Here is a 14,193-nt window from a genome sequence, read left to right as displayed (position 1 = left end):
CATCAGACCGTTTTTGAACACTAAAGGAATCGATGAAGTTGCATACAAGTAGTGATGTCGTCAGAATTGGCTAAGGTGCATAATGTATTATATTTCGATGCGTTGTCACTAAGTGGCAGATTCGTCACATGGAGTTCCGGTGCAACTGTTGAGAATTAATCCGGATTAGACTGGTTGAGGAACCAAGGACGACATTGGATTGGAAAAAGAATGTATTGAGAATTAAGACAGTGTAATTGGTAAAGAATTTGTGAAGAAAGCAGTCAGTGGAAGAAATTACGTGGGAGAAGGAGAATCGGATGAGAGAGATTTACCAGAAGCTATTGTTTGAGTATTGATGATTAAGTTGGTTGTTGGAATTTCGGGGACGAAATTCTATAAGGAGGGAAGGTTGTCACAACTCGTCCCAGAATTTTAATTCCGAGGACGTGAAGTTATGAAAATGCCCTTAAACGGGACTAAGGAGCGTAAAATATGTTGTAACTTGATGATTTGGGGATTGGGTAGGAACCCCACATCCCTCAAATCTCTCCCTCATTCCCGTACCTTGTCTCTCTCTCTCCTCCCTCACAAATCTCTCATTCTCTCTGTAAGTTCTCTCTCTCTCTCTCCTTCGAACTCACACGGACCACCCACAAACCACCCCAAAACTATACCAACGCAGGATCTAAGACCACCATCGTACTCCTGAGGACCACACGAACACGATGGTACCAATTTCAGGTGAGTTTCACTTCGGAAAACATGTATTTCAATTTCACTGTGCGTGTGCACTGTTCATGCACACGTAAAGATTGATGTTTTTTGGGATTTTGAAGCTTGTAGGAAGCTTGGTGAGGTCCTAAGGAAGCTCGGAGTGCTTCGTTTGAAGGATTTGGACGTCGGGATCACGAACTGTAAGTCCGGCCGAATTTTCGTGATTTTTGGAAAAGTTTGATTCCGTTGTTTTTAGGCCCTAAAACTAGTCCAACGTGGTAGATTATGATTAGGGCTTCATTTTGGTATAGATTACGTGAAAAATGGACGAAAGAACAAGGAGAATGACAAGTTCAAAGTTTGGCCGGAGCTTTCGGGGCATTTTCCGGCGAAACCACGGCGAGTTAGGGGTCGAGACAGGTATGGATGTGTTCGTCTCGTCAATACCTTCATTTTGATATATAGTACGTCGAAAATGGTTAAGAAATGAAGAAGTTATGACACTTTGAAATTTACCCAGAAATTCCGGCAAAACACTATTTCCGGCGAAACCAGTCCGGCGACGCGAGGAAGAAGACGCGCGCGTGGGCAGCGCGTGAACAGGGCGCGTGGGGGCGCGTGAGAGCTCCAAATTGAGTTCTGAAAATTGTCACGTGTTCGTGACGTCGCGTAGATCACCGTGGTATATTCATACACCCAAATTGAGCAACGTATGAGAAAGTTATGGACGAATGTTTGGTGTATGCGCGTTAAATAATGTCAATTTGGTTACTGTTTGTATAGGTGAAAATTATACAAAAGAAGAATGTAACCAATCTAGGGGAGGCTCGGGGACCTACGAGACGTCGATGTGATATGTGAGTGGGCAGTTATTTTTCAGTATATATATATATATATATATATATACGTATGCTTGACGTATTTCCCAGAAACGTATTTTAAAAGAAATACGAATTATATATCCTGTCATATATGCATCATATTTTAATATGTGCATTACCATAATTATGCATATTGTTGCATGGTGCTGAGGAGGCCCAGGTAAGTGCCAGGTAAGTGGTATTCATGTTTGTATGCAATAGTAGTAGTTGAGATGTTTAGAGAGCTCATAATCTGCACCCCGGTGTTAGTGCTCCCGCCCAGGGCCAGGGCATAGTCCTTCACGTGATGTTCACCCGCACCACACGCTCGCCTTGGATCCAAGTAGGTGCAAGCCTTGTCGTACAGACCACATTAGGTGGTTCCGACTCGTAGGTGACCCGCGATTATTCGCACAGTCTTCACGTGATCGTAGCACTAGAGCGTATATATTACACCCAGTCCTGTCGTACAGACCACGTTAGGTGGTTCCGACTCGTGTGCAGATTCAGATGTTGAGTTGAGATTAGAGCTCTAGATGCAGCGGTACATGTCACATTAGGTGACTCCCGGCTGCCAGATTATATGTTATTGATATGAATTATGCTTGAGCATTTACATTTATTATGAGATTCTAATGTGGCATATTCTCAAGCATGAATGGCATATTCTTGAGCATGAATGATATACCCTTGAGCATGTTGGCATATTTATACATACGTATATATGTTTATTTTCTGGGAAACTATATTTGTTTTACGGCGAGGGGTTAGTATATTCAAAGAGAAAGAAGGTTTTGAATACGTTCGTTTTGCTGACCCACTCAACTTTGTTTTGCGCCCCTCCAGGTTCAAGAATTGCAAAGGTGTGGTGACTACGAGGAAGTTCAACGGTGTTCTGACAGAATGGCCAAAAATTAGGACTCACCTTTGGGTGTTTCATCTTAGAAATTGTTTTTTGTATCTTTAAAGCTTCCGTACTGTGTAAATGGTTACGTCACTCTCACGTGACGGCCAGCATGCCCTCCTTCGGGACGGGGTGTGTCACTAGGTCATGTGACACAATGTGGCGTCAGCTATAATTAAAAACTTAATGAAAAATACAAAAAATTATAGAATTTAATTAAAAATAATTTTTTTTCTTCTATAAATACCTAATCATGTTCTTTCACCTTCATTACATTTCAATATTTGCAAATACTTTCAACCAATTTTTTATTATCATATGAAATTAAAAATAAAATGATCTTTTATTATTTTATAAATTTTTTTATTAATTTTATAATACGAATTGTTTAAGCTATTTAATTTAGGTGGAAATACATTTGGACAATTACTGTTTACTTACTGTTCACTTGGGATTGATTTGCTTATTGTCCGGTTTTTTTAGGAATGGAAGTGCTCTAATAAAGTGTAGAGGAGGTTGAAGAAGTTGTTTTTGGTTCAACTGCGTGTAATAAATTACCCAAAACCGAAGCAAAAACCCAATTTTGACAATGCCTTGAAAGATGGTTCATAGCATATAGATAGAGTCGTACACGAATAGTCTTTTATTTTTTATTTTTAAGTTTTAATTTTATTCCAAAAAAATGTAAAACAAAACAAAAAAAAAAAAAACACCAAAAAAAAAAAAACATTGCCATTATCCGATCTCTTTCTCTCTCTACACCTTTCTCTCTCCTCAGATCTCCCCCGGTTTTCTGGCGATTTCTCGGCGGTTTTCCCTTCAAAAACCATAAAAATCCGTCCTTTAATCCTCTGTAAAAATTATTTCCATTCAATTCGTACCCATTCTTTTTCTTTTTTTTTTCAAAATTCAAAAAAATCCCATTATTTTTTAATCTCTAAATTTTTTTTTTTCGTTGTAGGAGTATAAAGAACCCCTCATTCTTCAGCAAAATTATACATTTGTTCACTGGTTTTTTTTCGAATTTCAGCTTCTGGGCATTAAAGATAAAGTCCCTTTGGGGTTCTTTGTTTGTATTTGGAAGCAGTAAGAGTTTCTTTGTTTTTTTTTATTGAGGAGAAGACGTGGAATCAGAGGCGAAGGCCCAGTGTTTCCTATTTATTTCGATTTGGGGGGTTTTTAAATTTGGGTTTTTGTGAAAATTCGGATGCTTTTTGGTGTAAGAAGGAGATGGAGACACTTGGGACCTAAAGCTTGCGAATTTGGGGCTGTTTCTTATTTGGGTCTTGCCTTATAATCAAAGGGAAACAGCTCTGGGGTTATGATTAAGGCAGTTTTCGAAGAATCATCGGTTTTCGTGATTTGGGTATTGACTAGTTTGATCTCTCTGGTTCTGGGGATGAGGAATGATGGCGGTCAGAAGCAGCAGCAGGGTGGTGTGCCTCGCCCAGCTCGGTCCAACAGCTTCATTCCCAACTCTTTTCGGGCCATTTCGAGCTACTTGAGGATCGTTTCGTCCGGTGCTTCCACCGTTGCGAGGTCCGCGGCTTCGGTGGCTTCCTCGATTGTAGATAGGGATGATGATACCAACCATGATCAGGTATGGGTTACAGAATATTGGTTTCTTTATTTGAAATTTTAGCACTTTGTTGGAAAATTAGTTTTGAAGTGTAGAATTCAGTTCATTTGTTGTGTAGCTGTACAAGTATCTGTTGTGTAGATGTTGCTACCTTTAGTGGATAGATTGATTAAACTTACTGTTATGAAAATTTTGGAATAAAGTATGGATTCTGGATTCAGTGTAAATCGTTTACTTCTATGAATACAAGCTTTGAAATGCAGATTGAATGTAGACTAATATGTGCAGTATTTAAGTTTCCAAAATTGTTAGCCGTGAATACGTAGTTTGAATATGTTGCATCTGAAACTTTGAACCTGAAAGAGAATGCAAAAGCTGTCTGTAGATGATGAAAATTGTTTATGGAAGTGGTGGTTATTTACCTAACTAATCAAAGTTGATGAAAATTGTTTAAGAAAGCTTGATGTAGAAGCTGATTAAATTAGGACGGTATTAGTGTTTATACTAGTTGTGGAAAGAAGAAGTTGCAATTCGTTGGAAGAGTGATTGTAGTGGTCGAGGTTGTTATGCACGCATCGTAAGATTTGATTCTAGTTGATGCAATATTTTTTGAAGGATTTTGTCGGTTTCATGTTGGGATACTAGATAATCTAGTGGATTATATGTATATTTATCACAAGATTTGATTCTTGTTGACGCAATTTTTTTAAAAGAATTGTCGTTTTGGTGTCGGATACTGGCAGTTCGGGGTCATAGGTAGTTCAGAACTTCAGATGGGGTGTTCGCAACAGGCTAAAGTGATTTGTCGCTTGTTTAATGTCGGATAGCATAGGTGTTTTGATTGGTCAGTTGCGTAATTGAGGCTCTACACGTGTTATCTTTTGAATCAATATTTTGATATACATAAGCCTTATGGCTGGTGTGGTGCGTAGCGTACCTTTTGTTGGATTTGTACTATATATTCCACGTGTTTGATTTTAAATGACATTAGTTTTCTATTTTTTTAAGCTCTTTTCATTGCAATTAAAACTTTTAATTTGGAAATATTTGGTTTTCTATTTAGCTTTGATTGCATGACTTCTATTAAATCATGTTTTCCATCCTGGTTCTGACAAATGTGTGTGAATCAGGTCAGATATAAAGGAAACTTTTTTGAGTAAGTCTGTTACAAGTGCACACCCTGATTTCCAGATTCAATTGAAAACATTTGGTTAAGCGCTTATTTGTTTATTCATTGGTAGATTGGTAGCATTGGGAGGTTTCCGTATCATGCATGACTTGATGCTACCGGAACTATACATTCCGGTTAACAACTTTAGCCCGACCTTAATATTACTATATAAAGGAGTTGCTCAGGCATGGTTAGAAGCTGACTTTGATGACATGTTTTCTGTTGGCATATACAGAATACAGTCATAACTAATCTGTTCAATTGGACTATGGGTTTTTGCGACTTAAATGGTGTGACATTATAATTGTCAGGTCATTTTTAAAAGATATTGTGCAACTAGCACTGACGTTTAGTGATTGGTGTAGTTGAACTTGTGATAGTATATAGATAATTTAATTTTATTGTAAACTAGATTTCATAATTTAATTGACGTAGTGACTAATTATTTCAGTAGAAATGGAATGCATCCCGAACTGATCATTCCTTTAACAGTAACATTGATCTGAAAATTTCATTTCAAGACAGTGATAATTGCAGCCAAACAGAGCCTCTATTTATCTTGTTCAAGTAAACGATTTGTTTTTCAAAAATCAAGCCTTTCTGATGAGGACACATTTTATGATTTTTTTTGGAAACATTATGATGAAGATGGCATACATTTTTCTTACAAGGAGTAATAATGATTCACTGATGGAAGAGTTTTTGGAAATTATACTTATATCTACTGAATCGAGTCTAGAAAACATAATACTAACAGGATTTTACTCATTATTTTTGTGCAATGCTACTCCGGGAACAAGAAAGCAGTTGCATAATGAAAATATTTGATGCAAATTGCAGTGCCTTTTTGCTGGTTCGACACCGAAATAAATACTTATTTCACTTCAAACATGCCGGTGCACTAGAACTTTGAAGGAGCAATTGAGCTGCAATTGTTAAGAAGTTTCGTGATTCTATAATATATTTAATAAATTAGAAGGTTTAAGGTTTGTTTAAAATATACGAACAAAACATGAGTACCTAAATGGAAGTCTGTAATTGATTGGAAATTTTAGTGTTTTGTTTAGATGTTAGAACTGGTAAAACGGTATTTTTTGATAATGCTTACCATTCAGCAGGGATATTCTGATACATATTTTTCATTCTTGAATTTGATGTTAGTCCATCAAGGTCTCTCTCTCAACCTTTCTTCCGCCAATGGTTATTTTAAAGGAAAATTATGTAAAGCCTAAGAGTGGGTGTTAATTATGCACATTCAGGTTGATGACTCTTTATCTCGTTGTTTTCTGTAAATTTCCTCCTTTTGTTTTAAACTTGGTTTTCTTACCTTTTTCCTGTAGCTGCTTGTTTCATTGAACATTATGCTATTACTTTCTTCTTATGTTGATGTACAAATGATTTTAAGTTTTTCTCTTCTCTTCTGGATTTTTAAAAGTAGTAGAGACTTGGATTTGACTTTTCATTTTTCTTTTGAATAAATAAAGGTTAACTGGGCTGGCTTTGACAATTTAGAAGGTGAGGGGAATCTCACTCGACAAGTTCTCCTTCTGGGTTACCGTTCTGGATTCCAGGTTTGGGATGTTGAAGAAGCAGATAATGTCCGCGACCTGGTTTCCAGATATGATGGTGCTGTCTCATACATGCAAATGCTACCTAAACCTATAGCTTCAAAGAGATCAGAAGACAATTTTGAAGAAAGCCGTCCATTGCTGGTAGTTTGTGCCGATGGATCCATTTCTGTTGGTAATACCATACAGGATGGTACTGCCACTCCTCACAATGGTATTACTGCAAACAGCCATGACACAATGAACAGCAGTTTTGTGCCTACTGTTGTTCGGTTTTATTCTCTGAAATCTCAATCTTATGTTCATGTTCTAAAGTTCAGATCAGTTGTTTATTCTTTAAAATGCAGTTCTCGAGTTGTTGCTATTTCTCTAGCAGCTCAGGTATATACCTGTTTATGTAAAGTTTCTCCATTATTTATTATCTTCTGCTTAACCAGTGTTTGAGTATCTAGTCTTGCGTATTGCAGATACACTGTTTTGATGCCATGACATTTGAGAGAGAATATACCATTCTTACCAACCCGATAGTTATGGGATTTCCTGGTTCTGGAGGTATTGGTTGTGGACCTCTTGCATTAGGCAATAGATGGCTGGCTTATAGTGGAAGCCCTGTTGCTGTATCTAATTCTGGGCGTGTCAGTCCACAGCATCTGGAACCTTCTGCAAGTCTTTCTGGTTTTCCTTCAAATGGAAGCCTGGTTGCTCACTATGCAAAAGAGTCAAGCAAGCAACTAGCTGCTGGGATTGTAACCCTGGGAGACATGGGTTATAAGAAGCTGTCCCGGTACTGCTCTGAGCTTATACCTGATAGTAATACTTCTCTTCAATCACCCAATCCTGTGTGGAAAGTCAATGGTACTGTCAATGGCCAGTCCACAGATACTGATAATGTTGGAATGGTATGGTACATATTGTTGACCTCAATTCTGCTTTCACCTGTAGTTGTAGTTTTCACTTTCTCTTTTAGAATATCATATAATGAGTGAATTACCTTTCTAGCTTTGCATGAGTAAATGCATGTACATGCTTTATTTATTGTGTTTTTTACCAAATAAGTTTGTTCTAAGGGTAAGTGATACTGTTCTGATCGTTTCATGCGTTATTTGGGTCACCTGTGCTTATCATGTACTTTGGTTTGTCAGGTCATTGTCAGAGATATTGTCAATAAGGCTGTTATTGCGCAGTTCAGGGCGCACACGAGTCCTATTTCTGCGTTACGCTTTGATCCTAGTGGCACCCTTTTAGTGACTGCATCAACTCAGGGGCATAACGTCAATGTTTTTAAGATAATGCCTGGGAGCTCTCCTTCAACTGATGGTGGTGCATCATATGTACATCTTTACAGGCTGCAACGTGGATTAACAAATGCAGTAAAAGCTATTCTCTTGGTTTGGGATTCCTTGTTGGGTACAACATTTGTTGCAATAATCACATGTTTTATATTAATTTCCTCCCTTTTCGTTTTTCTTTTTTCCAGATTATACAGGACATCAGTTTTAGTGATGACAGCAACTGGATCATGGTTAGTTCCTCTAGGGGGACAAGCCATCTGTTTGCAATAAATCCTTGGGGAGGATCAGTAAATCTCCCAACTGCCGATGCTGGTTTTACTGCCAAAAGTACAGGATTGGGGGTTACAACTAGATCGTCAGTTCGTTGGCCAGGTTTGCAAACGCCTAATCAGCAAAGCCTTTGCTCAGCTGGTCCCCCGGTTACCCTCTCTATTGTTAGTAGAATAAGAAATGGAAATAATAGTTGGAGAGGCACTGTAACTGGTGCTGCAGCCGCTGCAACAGGCAAGATGAGTTCCCTTTCTGGGGCAGTTGCTTCTTCATTCCACAATTGCAAAGGCAATGCTTATTATGTGGATCGCAACTCTTCGAAGGCTAAGTACCACCTCTTGGTGTTTTCCCCTTCTGGTTCCATGATACAATATGCATTGAGAATATCAAATGGTCTAGATTTGACAGCTGTGGCTGGATTGAACACTGCTTATGAGTCAGGCCAGGAGGGTGATACGAGATTAGTAGTTGAAGCTATCCGGAAGTGGAATGTATGTCAAAAGCAAAACCGAAGGGAATGTGATGATACTTCTGACATATATGGTGAGAATGTAAATTTCGACAACAATAAGATATTTCCCGAAGGGAAGAAGAAGGGAAACACCATTTACCCTGAAGCTTGCATTAATTTCCCAAAAGCAAAGATCAGTTCTGAGGAAAAACATCAGTTGTATATTTCAGAAGCCGAACTGCGGATGCATGAAGCACGGAGTCCAGTGTGGGCAAAACCTAAGGTATTTCTTTTGAGTATTGGAGAAATCCAAAACTGCAGTTATGCATGTTTTTCATACAAATTGTGTGTTTGTGATGTTTAACATGCTCTTTGCTTTTGTAAAATGGTTTGCCAGCTATACTTTCAGTCAATGATCATGGAAGGTGTCAAAATGGATGATGAAACCGCCTCAGGAGGGGAAATTGAGATCGAGAGGATTCCTACTTGCATGATTGAAGCAAGATCAAAGGACTTGGTACCAGTTTTTGAATATCTTCAAGCTCCCATATTTCAACAAACAAGGTGAGCTGAGCTTGTAAGCCTTGTATGAATTCACTGATTTACCAGTTCATGGTCATGTAACCATTGCTTATATTCACATGCTCTCTGCATATCTTTATGTATGTTTACCCATGACAGCATGGAGTGCTTGTGTTCTTGTATATCAATTACCATCTTCTCTTATGTAGGGTTGCTTCTGTAGATAGCAATTTTAGCAGGCAACTTTTGCGTCAGAGGTCTGGTATATCTGAAAATGGTGGGCGTTCATGCAGAAACAGTTCAAGCTCTCTTGACACCATGACTGAAAGTGGTGCTGGAGTGGCAGAACTTACTAATGGGATTGAAGTAACTGGACGGGGTGGTTCTCAGATGCCCACCGAAAGCATGGGCTTTGTAAATAACAATAACAGCCCAAAGACAGAGACTCAGCTTGAGACTGTAAATAATAGAGAGAGCAGCTTAAAATCGGAGGCCCAACTTAAATCTGTAAATAATGACATAAACGGCCTGGGAGTGGGGAATCTGTTTGGAATTGAAGGCGATGAGTTTGATTAGAGGTATGTTCCTCTTACTGTTGTAGATTTCTCTGTTAAATATTTTTAGTAAGTTTACTGAAGTTCAGGATTATGATTTATCTTGGGGATCTTCTGGAATTGTCTTAATTGGAATGAAGTGAGAATGATTATATAGTTCAAAATGAAACATCGTAGTTTGAGGTTAACGACCTGGTACAAACATGATACTCTAGGCATGACATTCATCCTCTCCCACTTGGTATTCAGTTTGTTTTTTTTTTCTTGAATTTTAAATCTCCTTAAAACATGCTTTACATGCATTCTCAATGCCTATCGCAAATTCTCCTACCAACAACAACAACAACAAAGCGTTAGCCCACCAAGTGGGGCTGGCTGTACGAATCCTAGAATGCCAATGCGCTTGGTTTTGCGCCAAGCCTTCCATTAGCTCTAAGTACTCCCATGTCTTTTCTTAAAGTTATCCATCATTATATGTCATATCCATGAACTCTTGGTACCAACTTGGTACATAAAGTGAGCTGTTCACTTGCCTACTTTCTAAAATTAATTGTTTGAGACAAGCAGATTATATGCTGAGTAGTTTTCTTAATTCTGGGGTGGTGCCTTCCAGTAATGCATCTGCCCAAATAATGATTTCCAAATCTTTCCCTTGCTCTTTCTAGTGTAGTCAAAATTTGGACCATGTTATTCCATCAGTACGCTTTCTCTGTGCGGTTTTCTAATTCCCTCTTTGTTTTCATTTTTGTGTTTAGTTGTGCAGATATTCTTTACTTCTACTGGGATATTAACACTGTTTATAAAAGGGGGGTGGCCTGTAGAGAAGCATGAGCAATAGGGGCTTTTTACCGATGCGGAATTGTGGATACTATGTTGGGTTTCATCTTATGTTGACGTTGTAAATAAGTGACCGTATATATATATTTCCAATAATCCGTCATAATATGTAAATAACAGCATTATGTTGCTACGTTCATTTCAATCTCCTTTTTTTCTGCTAGGTTTTACACATTCCTACTGCTATTATTCTTGCGTGTTTTACTTGTGGTTTGCAGGGTCCAACTTGGTAATTTAGGTGCTCCTGGGACGCGGACGCATTGGTCTAGCCAGCTAGGGCTTGTTAGGTTGTCAAAGAGACCAGGACCAACTCCGAATCCTCTAGGGTTTGCAAAGTTGTCTGAGTCCTTGATAGGAGGTCAGTAACTTAAAAGTAAAAGCTTTGAAGTAGGCTTAGGAAGTGAACAACCTTTGTTAGCTTCCAAGATTTCTTTTAGAAAATCGTTGTGGTGTCGAGTGCCCGACGCAGCGCCTTAACAAGAGAAATTGTAATAACGCGTTATTCTGCCATACTCTTGGTTGTTAGGTTGCGGTTGTTGTGTTGCTGTTGACGTTTTGGATTAGGAACTGTGTTTTAGAAAACGAAATAAAACCAACTTGTGTTGATATGAACATGTGATCGAGGTGGTATTATTTTCGAGTGCTACGGGCAATCTACGGACTGCACTGCAAAGGTTACCTCCCTAGGCCAGTCGTCGGTGCGTCCGGAGGTTTTGTGGCATGCCTCCCTTGACTCTCAAGCAAAACAACCCTCTTCCCTACTAGCCCCAGCCAAGCAACAAGAATTCAGTCGATCATACTATCGTTGTAACCGATTGGTCAATCACGGGATCCTTACCTTTCAACGAAACAAACGCTCTCGAGTCCTCTTCTGCAGCGGTATATAATCTCGGTCCTTGACTCCTTCCGTTACCTTGATACCTGCCGCTCAGTTTGTTTTGTTTTCCGGCGATGGAAAGAATCGACGAAATACTTCCAATGTTGTCCATGCTGCCTTTGAGAAACAGCTCAAGAAAAAAGGAAAACAAAAGGCTATCTAGAAACGACACTATATCTACATGTACGTATTGTTCTCCGTGTTTACGTATCGGATTAGTACAAAGTAACATGTTTGTGTAAATCTGCTTAGCTGCGAATTTAGAAAGTTGATGCTTCTTATTAAGCAATAGATTTTGTTTCACACAATACAACCTAAAACTCTTAGGAGGTGCCAACGAACAAGAGTATAAAATAATAAAAATATTATTAAACAAACAAGAAGCCGAAACGGCTAAAAAATCTCTAGATGTTACATTGTGACTAACTTGTTATTCATGCTAACCTATAAACTATATTTATAGAGAACAAAACTTAGAAACCGTAATTCAGATGAGTTAGGCCCACCTTCTAAACAATCAAATAACCATAAAATACTAATATTTTTTTGACACATTCTTCACTTCTTCTGCCCATCTTTAGCTTCTGGGGAACTCGTAGCTTTAATCTGCAGGATTTCGATCTCCCTGAGAACTTCTTCTTCTTGTTGTTCATCACAATCACTCCTGCTGTTTGCAACAAACTCACTTTGTGCTCAAGCTCTTCCACTTCTCTAAACCACTCTTCTACTTGTGCTGGTGCTTTTCCATCTTTCTCAGCTGCTGATACGACCAACCGCTGCCGGAAATCATTCCGAAGATCCCCAAGATGTTTCATCTCCTTGTCTAACTCGTTGAGGTTGTTTCGGAATTTTGCAGGGTCTTTGGCGGCATGACATAGACAGCAGCATAAATGCCGGACGGTTTCTCCCACTAAACTACCCAAAATTTCAACCACAATTTCCATGGCAGAAGCTTAATAAGGTTCAGTAGGCAAACACATGAGAAAACTGATGCTTTGGATTCAGGAAATCTCAGCGAAATTTATATACGTACAAAGATGTATCCAAAGTCGCCATCTTCATCTAAACTTACTAGAATGAAGAAAGAAACATACCGCTCTATTCAACTTGACTTGCGGTTTTCTATTGTAGAAGGATTCGCATATGAACTCGAATCTCTATGGAGTATGAGTCATCGTGGAACGCTCTTTTTTCGACTTGACAAGAAATGTACGAATCAGGTATGACTATTTAAGCTTTTAGATGATGAAATTTTTTCGACTCGAATCTCGATGATGAAATTTTTTACCTTTCTATGTAGTATGTGATAAGTTTTTAAACCTCGTTTAACATGCTGTATTAGACATCAGATATGACTATTTAATATGAATAAGATGTTTGGTGCCACGACGTATTAAATAGCCATCGGTTAATTTATCAGGGCCCGCCCATTTTATACGGCTCACGCCGTATAACTTCTCCGCTCAAAACCTCTGTATCATTTAAGTCGGGTTCTCAAAAATGCTAAAACAGAATTTCATCGTTCTTTCCCTTTCTTTCGTGATCTGCTTGTGCGGCCATCTTCTTCTGAAAGTATTCCTTCTTCTTCAAATTCTCTCTTTGTCGATTGATTTCACAAATTCTTATCACTGCCTTTTGGGTTTTCTTCATCGCCATCATCGAGAACTTGGTCTTTTTAACTGCAGACTCCTTCAAAGCTCTGATTTTTGGATAAAAAGCTTGCTTCTTCATGGGTATTTGAGCTTTCTGCCTTTATGGGTTCTAATTAAAGTGAATCTTCATCTAATTTGATATGGGTTTTATTTGGTTTTGCCATTTTTGGAGCTTTTAATCTGGTTCTTGGAAGAGTAGTATGAGAATTGGAGAGGTGGGGTTTTGTTGGCTTGAAAGGTACATCATGCCGGATCAAAGATGCTTATCTGATATGCCTATCCCAAAATTTGGTCGGTGTATGATTAATTCGTTTTTTTTTGGATAAAGTAGAAAAAAACTACTTCAACTAATTATTAGTGTTACGACAGTTTCATATTTTATCTTTTAAAATTGACAATGTCATACCTCATCTTTTAAAATTAACAATGTTATACCGCATCTTACGAATTTGTGACAATGTCATACTTCCGTCAATTTTTCTGTTAAGCGCTAACGTGGCAAGAGATGGAAATCACTTTTTATTAAAAAATTATTAAAAATTAAAATTTTTTTAATATTTTTAAATATTAAAATAATAAATAAAAGTTAAAAAAAAAAAAAAAAAAAAAACCAGAAGGAAGAAGAAGAAGAAGAAGGAGGAAGAAAATTGAAATTGGTGCGGTTTCCTTTTTTTTTTTTCCTCCTTCTTCTTCTTCGGTTCTTCCTCCTTCTCCTGGGGGAGGGGGGGTGAGTGGGGTTGGGTTTTCAAATTTTTTTGTTTTTTGTTTTTGTTAAAGATTAAGATGAAGATGGGGAGGGGAGCGGTGGGGTTGGGTTTTCAATTATTATTATTATTATTATTTTTTGTACTTTTATTTATTATTTTAATATTTAAAATTCTTTTTTGTTTTTAATAATTTTTTAATAGAAAGTGGTCCCCATCTTTTGCCACGTCAGCACTTAATAGAAAAACTAACAGA

At 38.1% G+C, this 14,193-nt stretch overlaps 1 protein-coding gene and 1 long non-coding RNA gene across 8 annotated transcripts; both read left to right on the top strand.

The window, feature by feature from the left end:
* Positions 1 to 574: 574 nt before the first annotated feature.
* On the top strand, positions 575 to 1,378 carry LOC148697816 (uncharacterized). Its single transcript, XR_015960302.1, has 4 exons — positions 575 to 723; positions 819 to 896; positions 1,008 to 1,116; positions 1,217 to 1,378. It is a non-coding gene; the product is annotated as an uncharacterized LOC148697816 (long non-coding RNA).
* A 1,588-nt stretch (positions 1,379 to 2,966) lies between these two features.
* LOC137715324 (autophagy-related protein 18f) lies at positions 2,967 to 10,867 on the top strand. 7 transcript variants are annotated; one of them, XM_088690790.1, is made up of 9 exons: positions 3,147 to 3,313; positions 3,422 to 4,060; positions 6,695 to 7,159; positions 7,246 to 7,677; positions 7,921 to 8,148; positions 8,256 to 9,074; positions 9,189 to 9,355; positions 9,523 to 9,891; positions 10,623 to 10,867. In XM_088690790.1, the coding sequence occupies exons 2-8, from the start codon at positions 3,782 to 3,784 to the stop codon at positions 9,887 to 9,889; spliced, it is 2,757 nt and encodes a 918-aa protein (XP_088546916.1). In that variant the 5' UTR covers positions 3,147 to 3,313; positions 3,422 to 3,781; the 3' UTR covers positions 9,890 to 9,891; positions 10,623 to 10,867. The 7 variants fall into 7 exon arrangements, 4 of the variants coding, with proteins under 4 accessions (XP_068310708.2, XP_068310709.2, XP_088546916.1 ...); XR_015960571.1 differs by having other exon boundaries at positions 3,189 to 3,313; positions 9,537 to 9,891; XM_088690791.1 differs by having other exon boundaries at positions 3,192 to 3,313; positions 10,631 to 10,867.
* The last annotated feature ends 3,326 nt before the right edge of the window (positions 10,868 to 14,193 follow it).

This window comes from Pyrus communis, chromosome 3, assembly GCF_041283825.1.
Source record: "Pyrus communis isolate YQ-2024b chromosome 3, ASM4128382v1, whole genome shotgun sequence".
Classification (NCBI taxonomy): domain Eukaryota; kingdom Viridiplantae; phylum Streptophyta; class Magnoliopsida; order Rosales; family Rosaceae; genus Pyrus; species Pyrus communis.
Note: the sequence above shows the minus strand (reverse complement) of the source record. Positions and strands in the feature narration are given on the sequence as shown.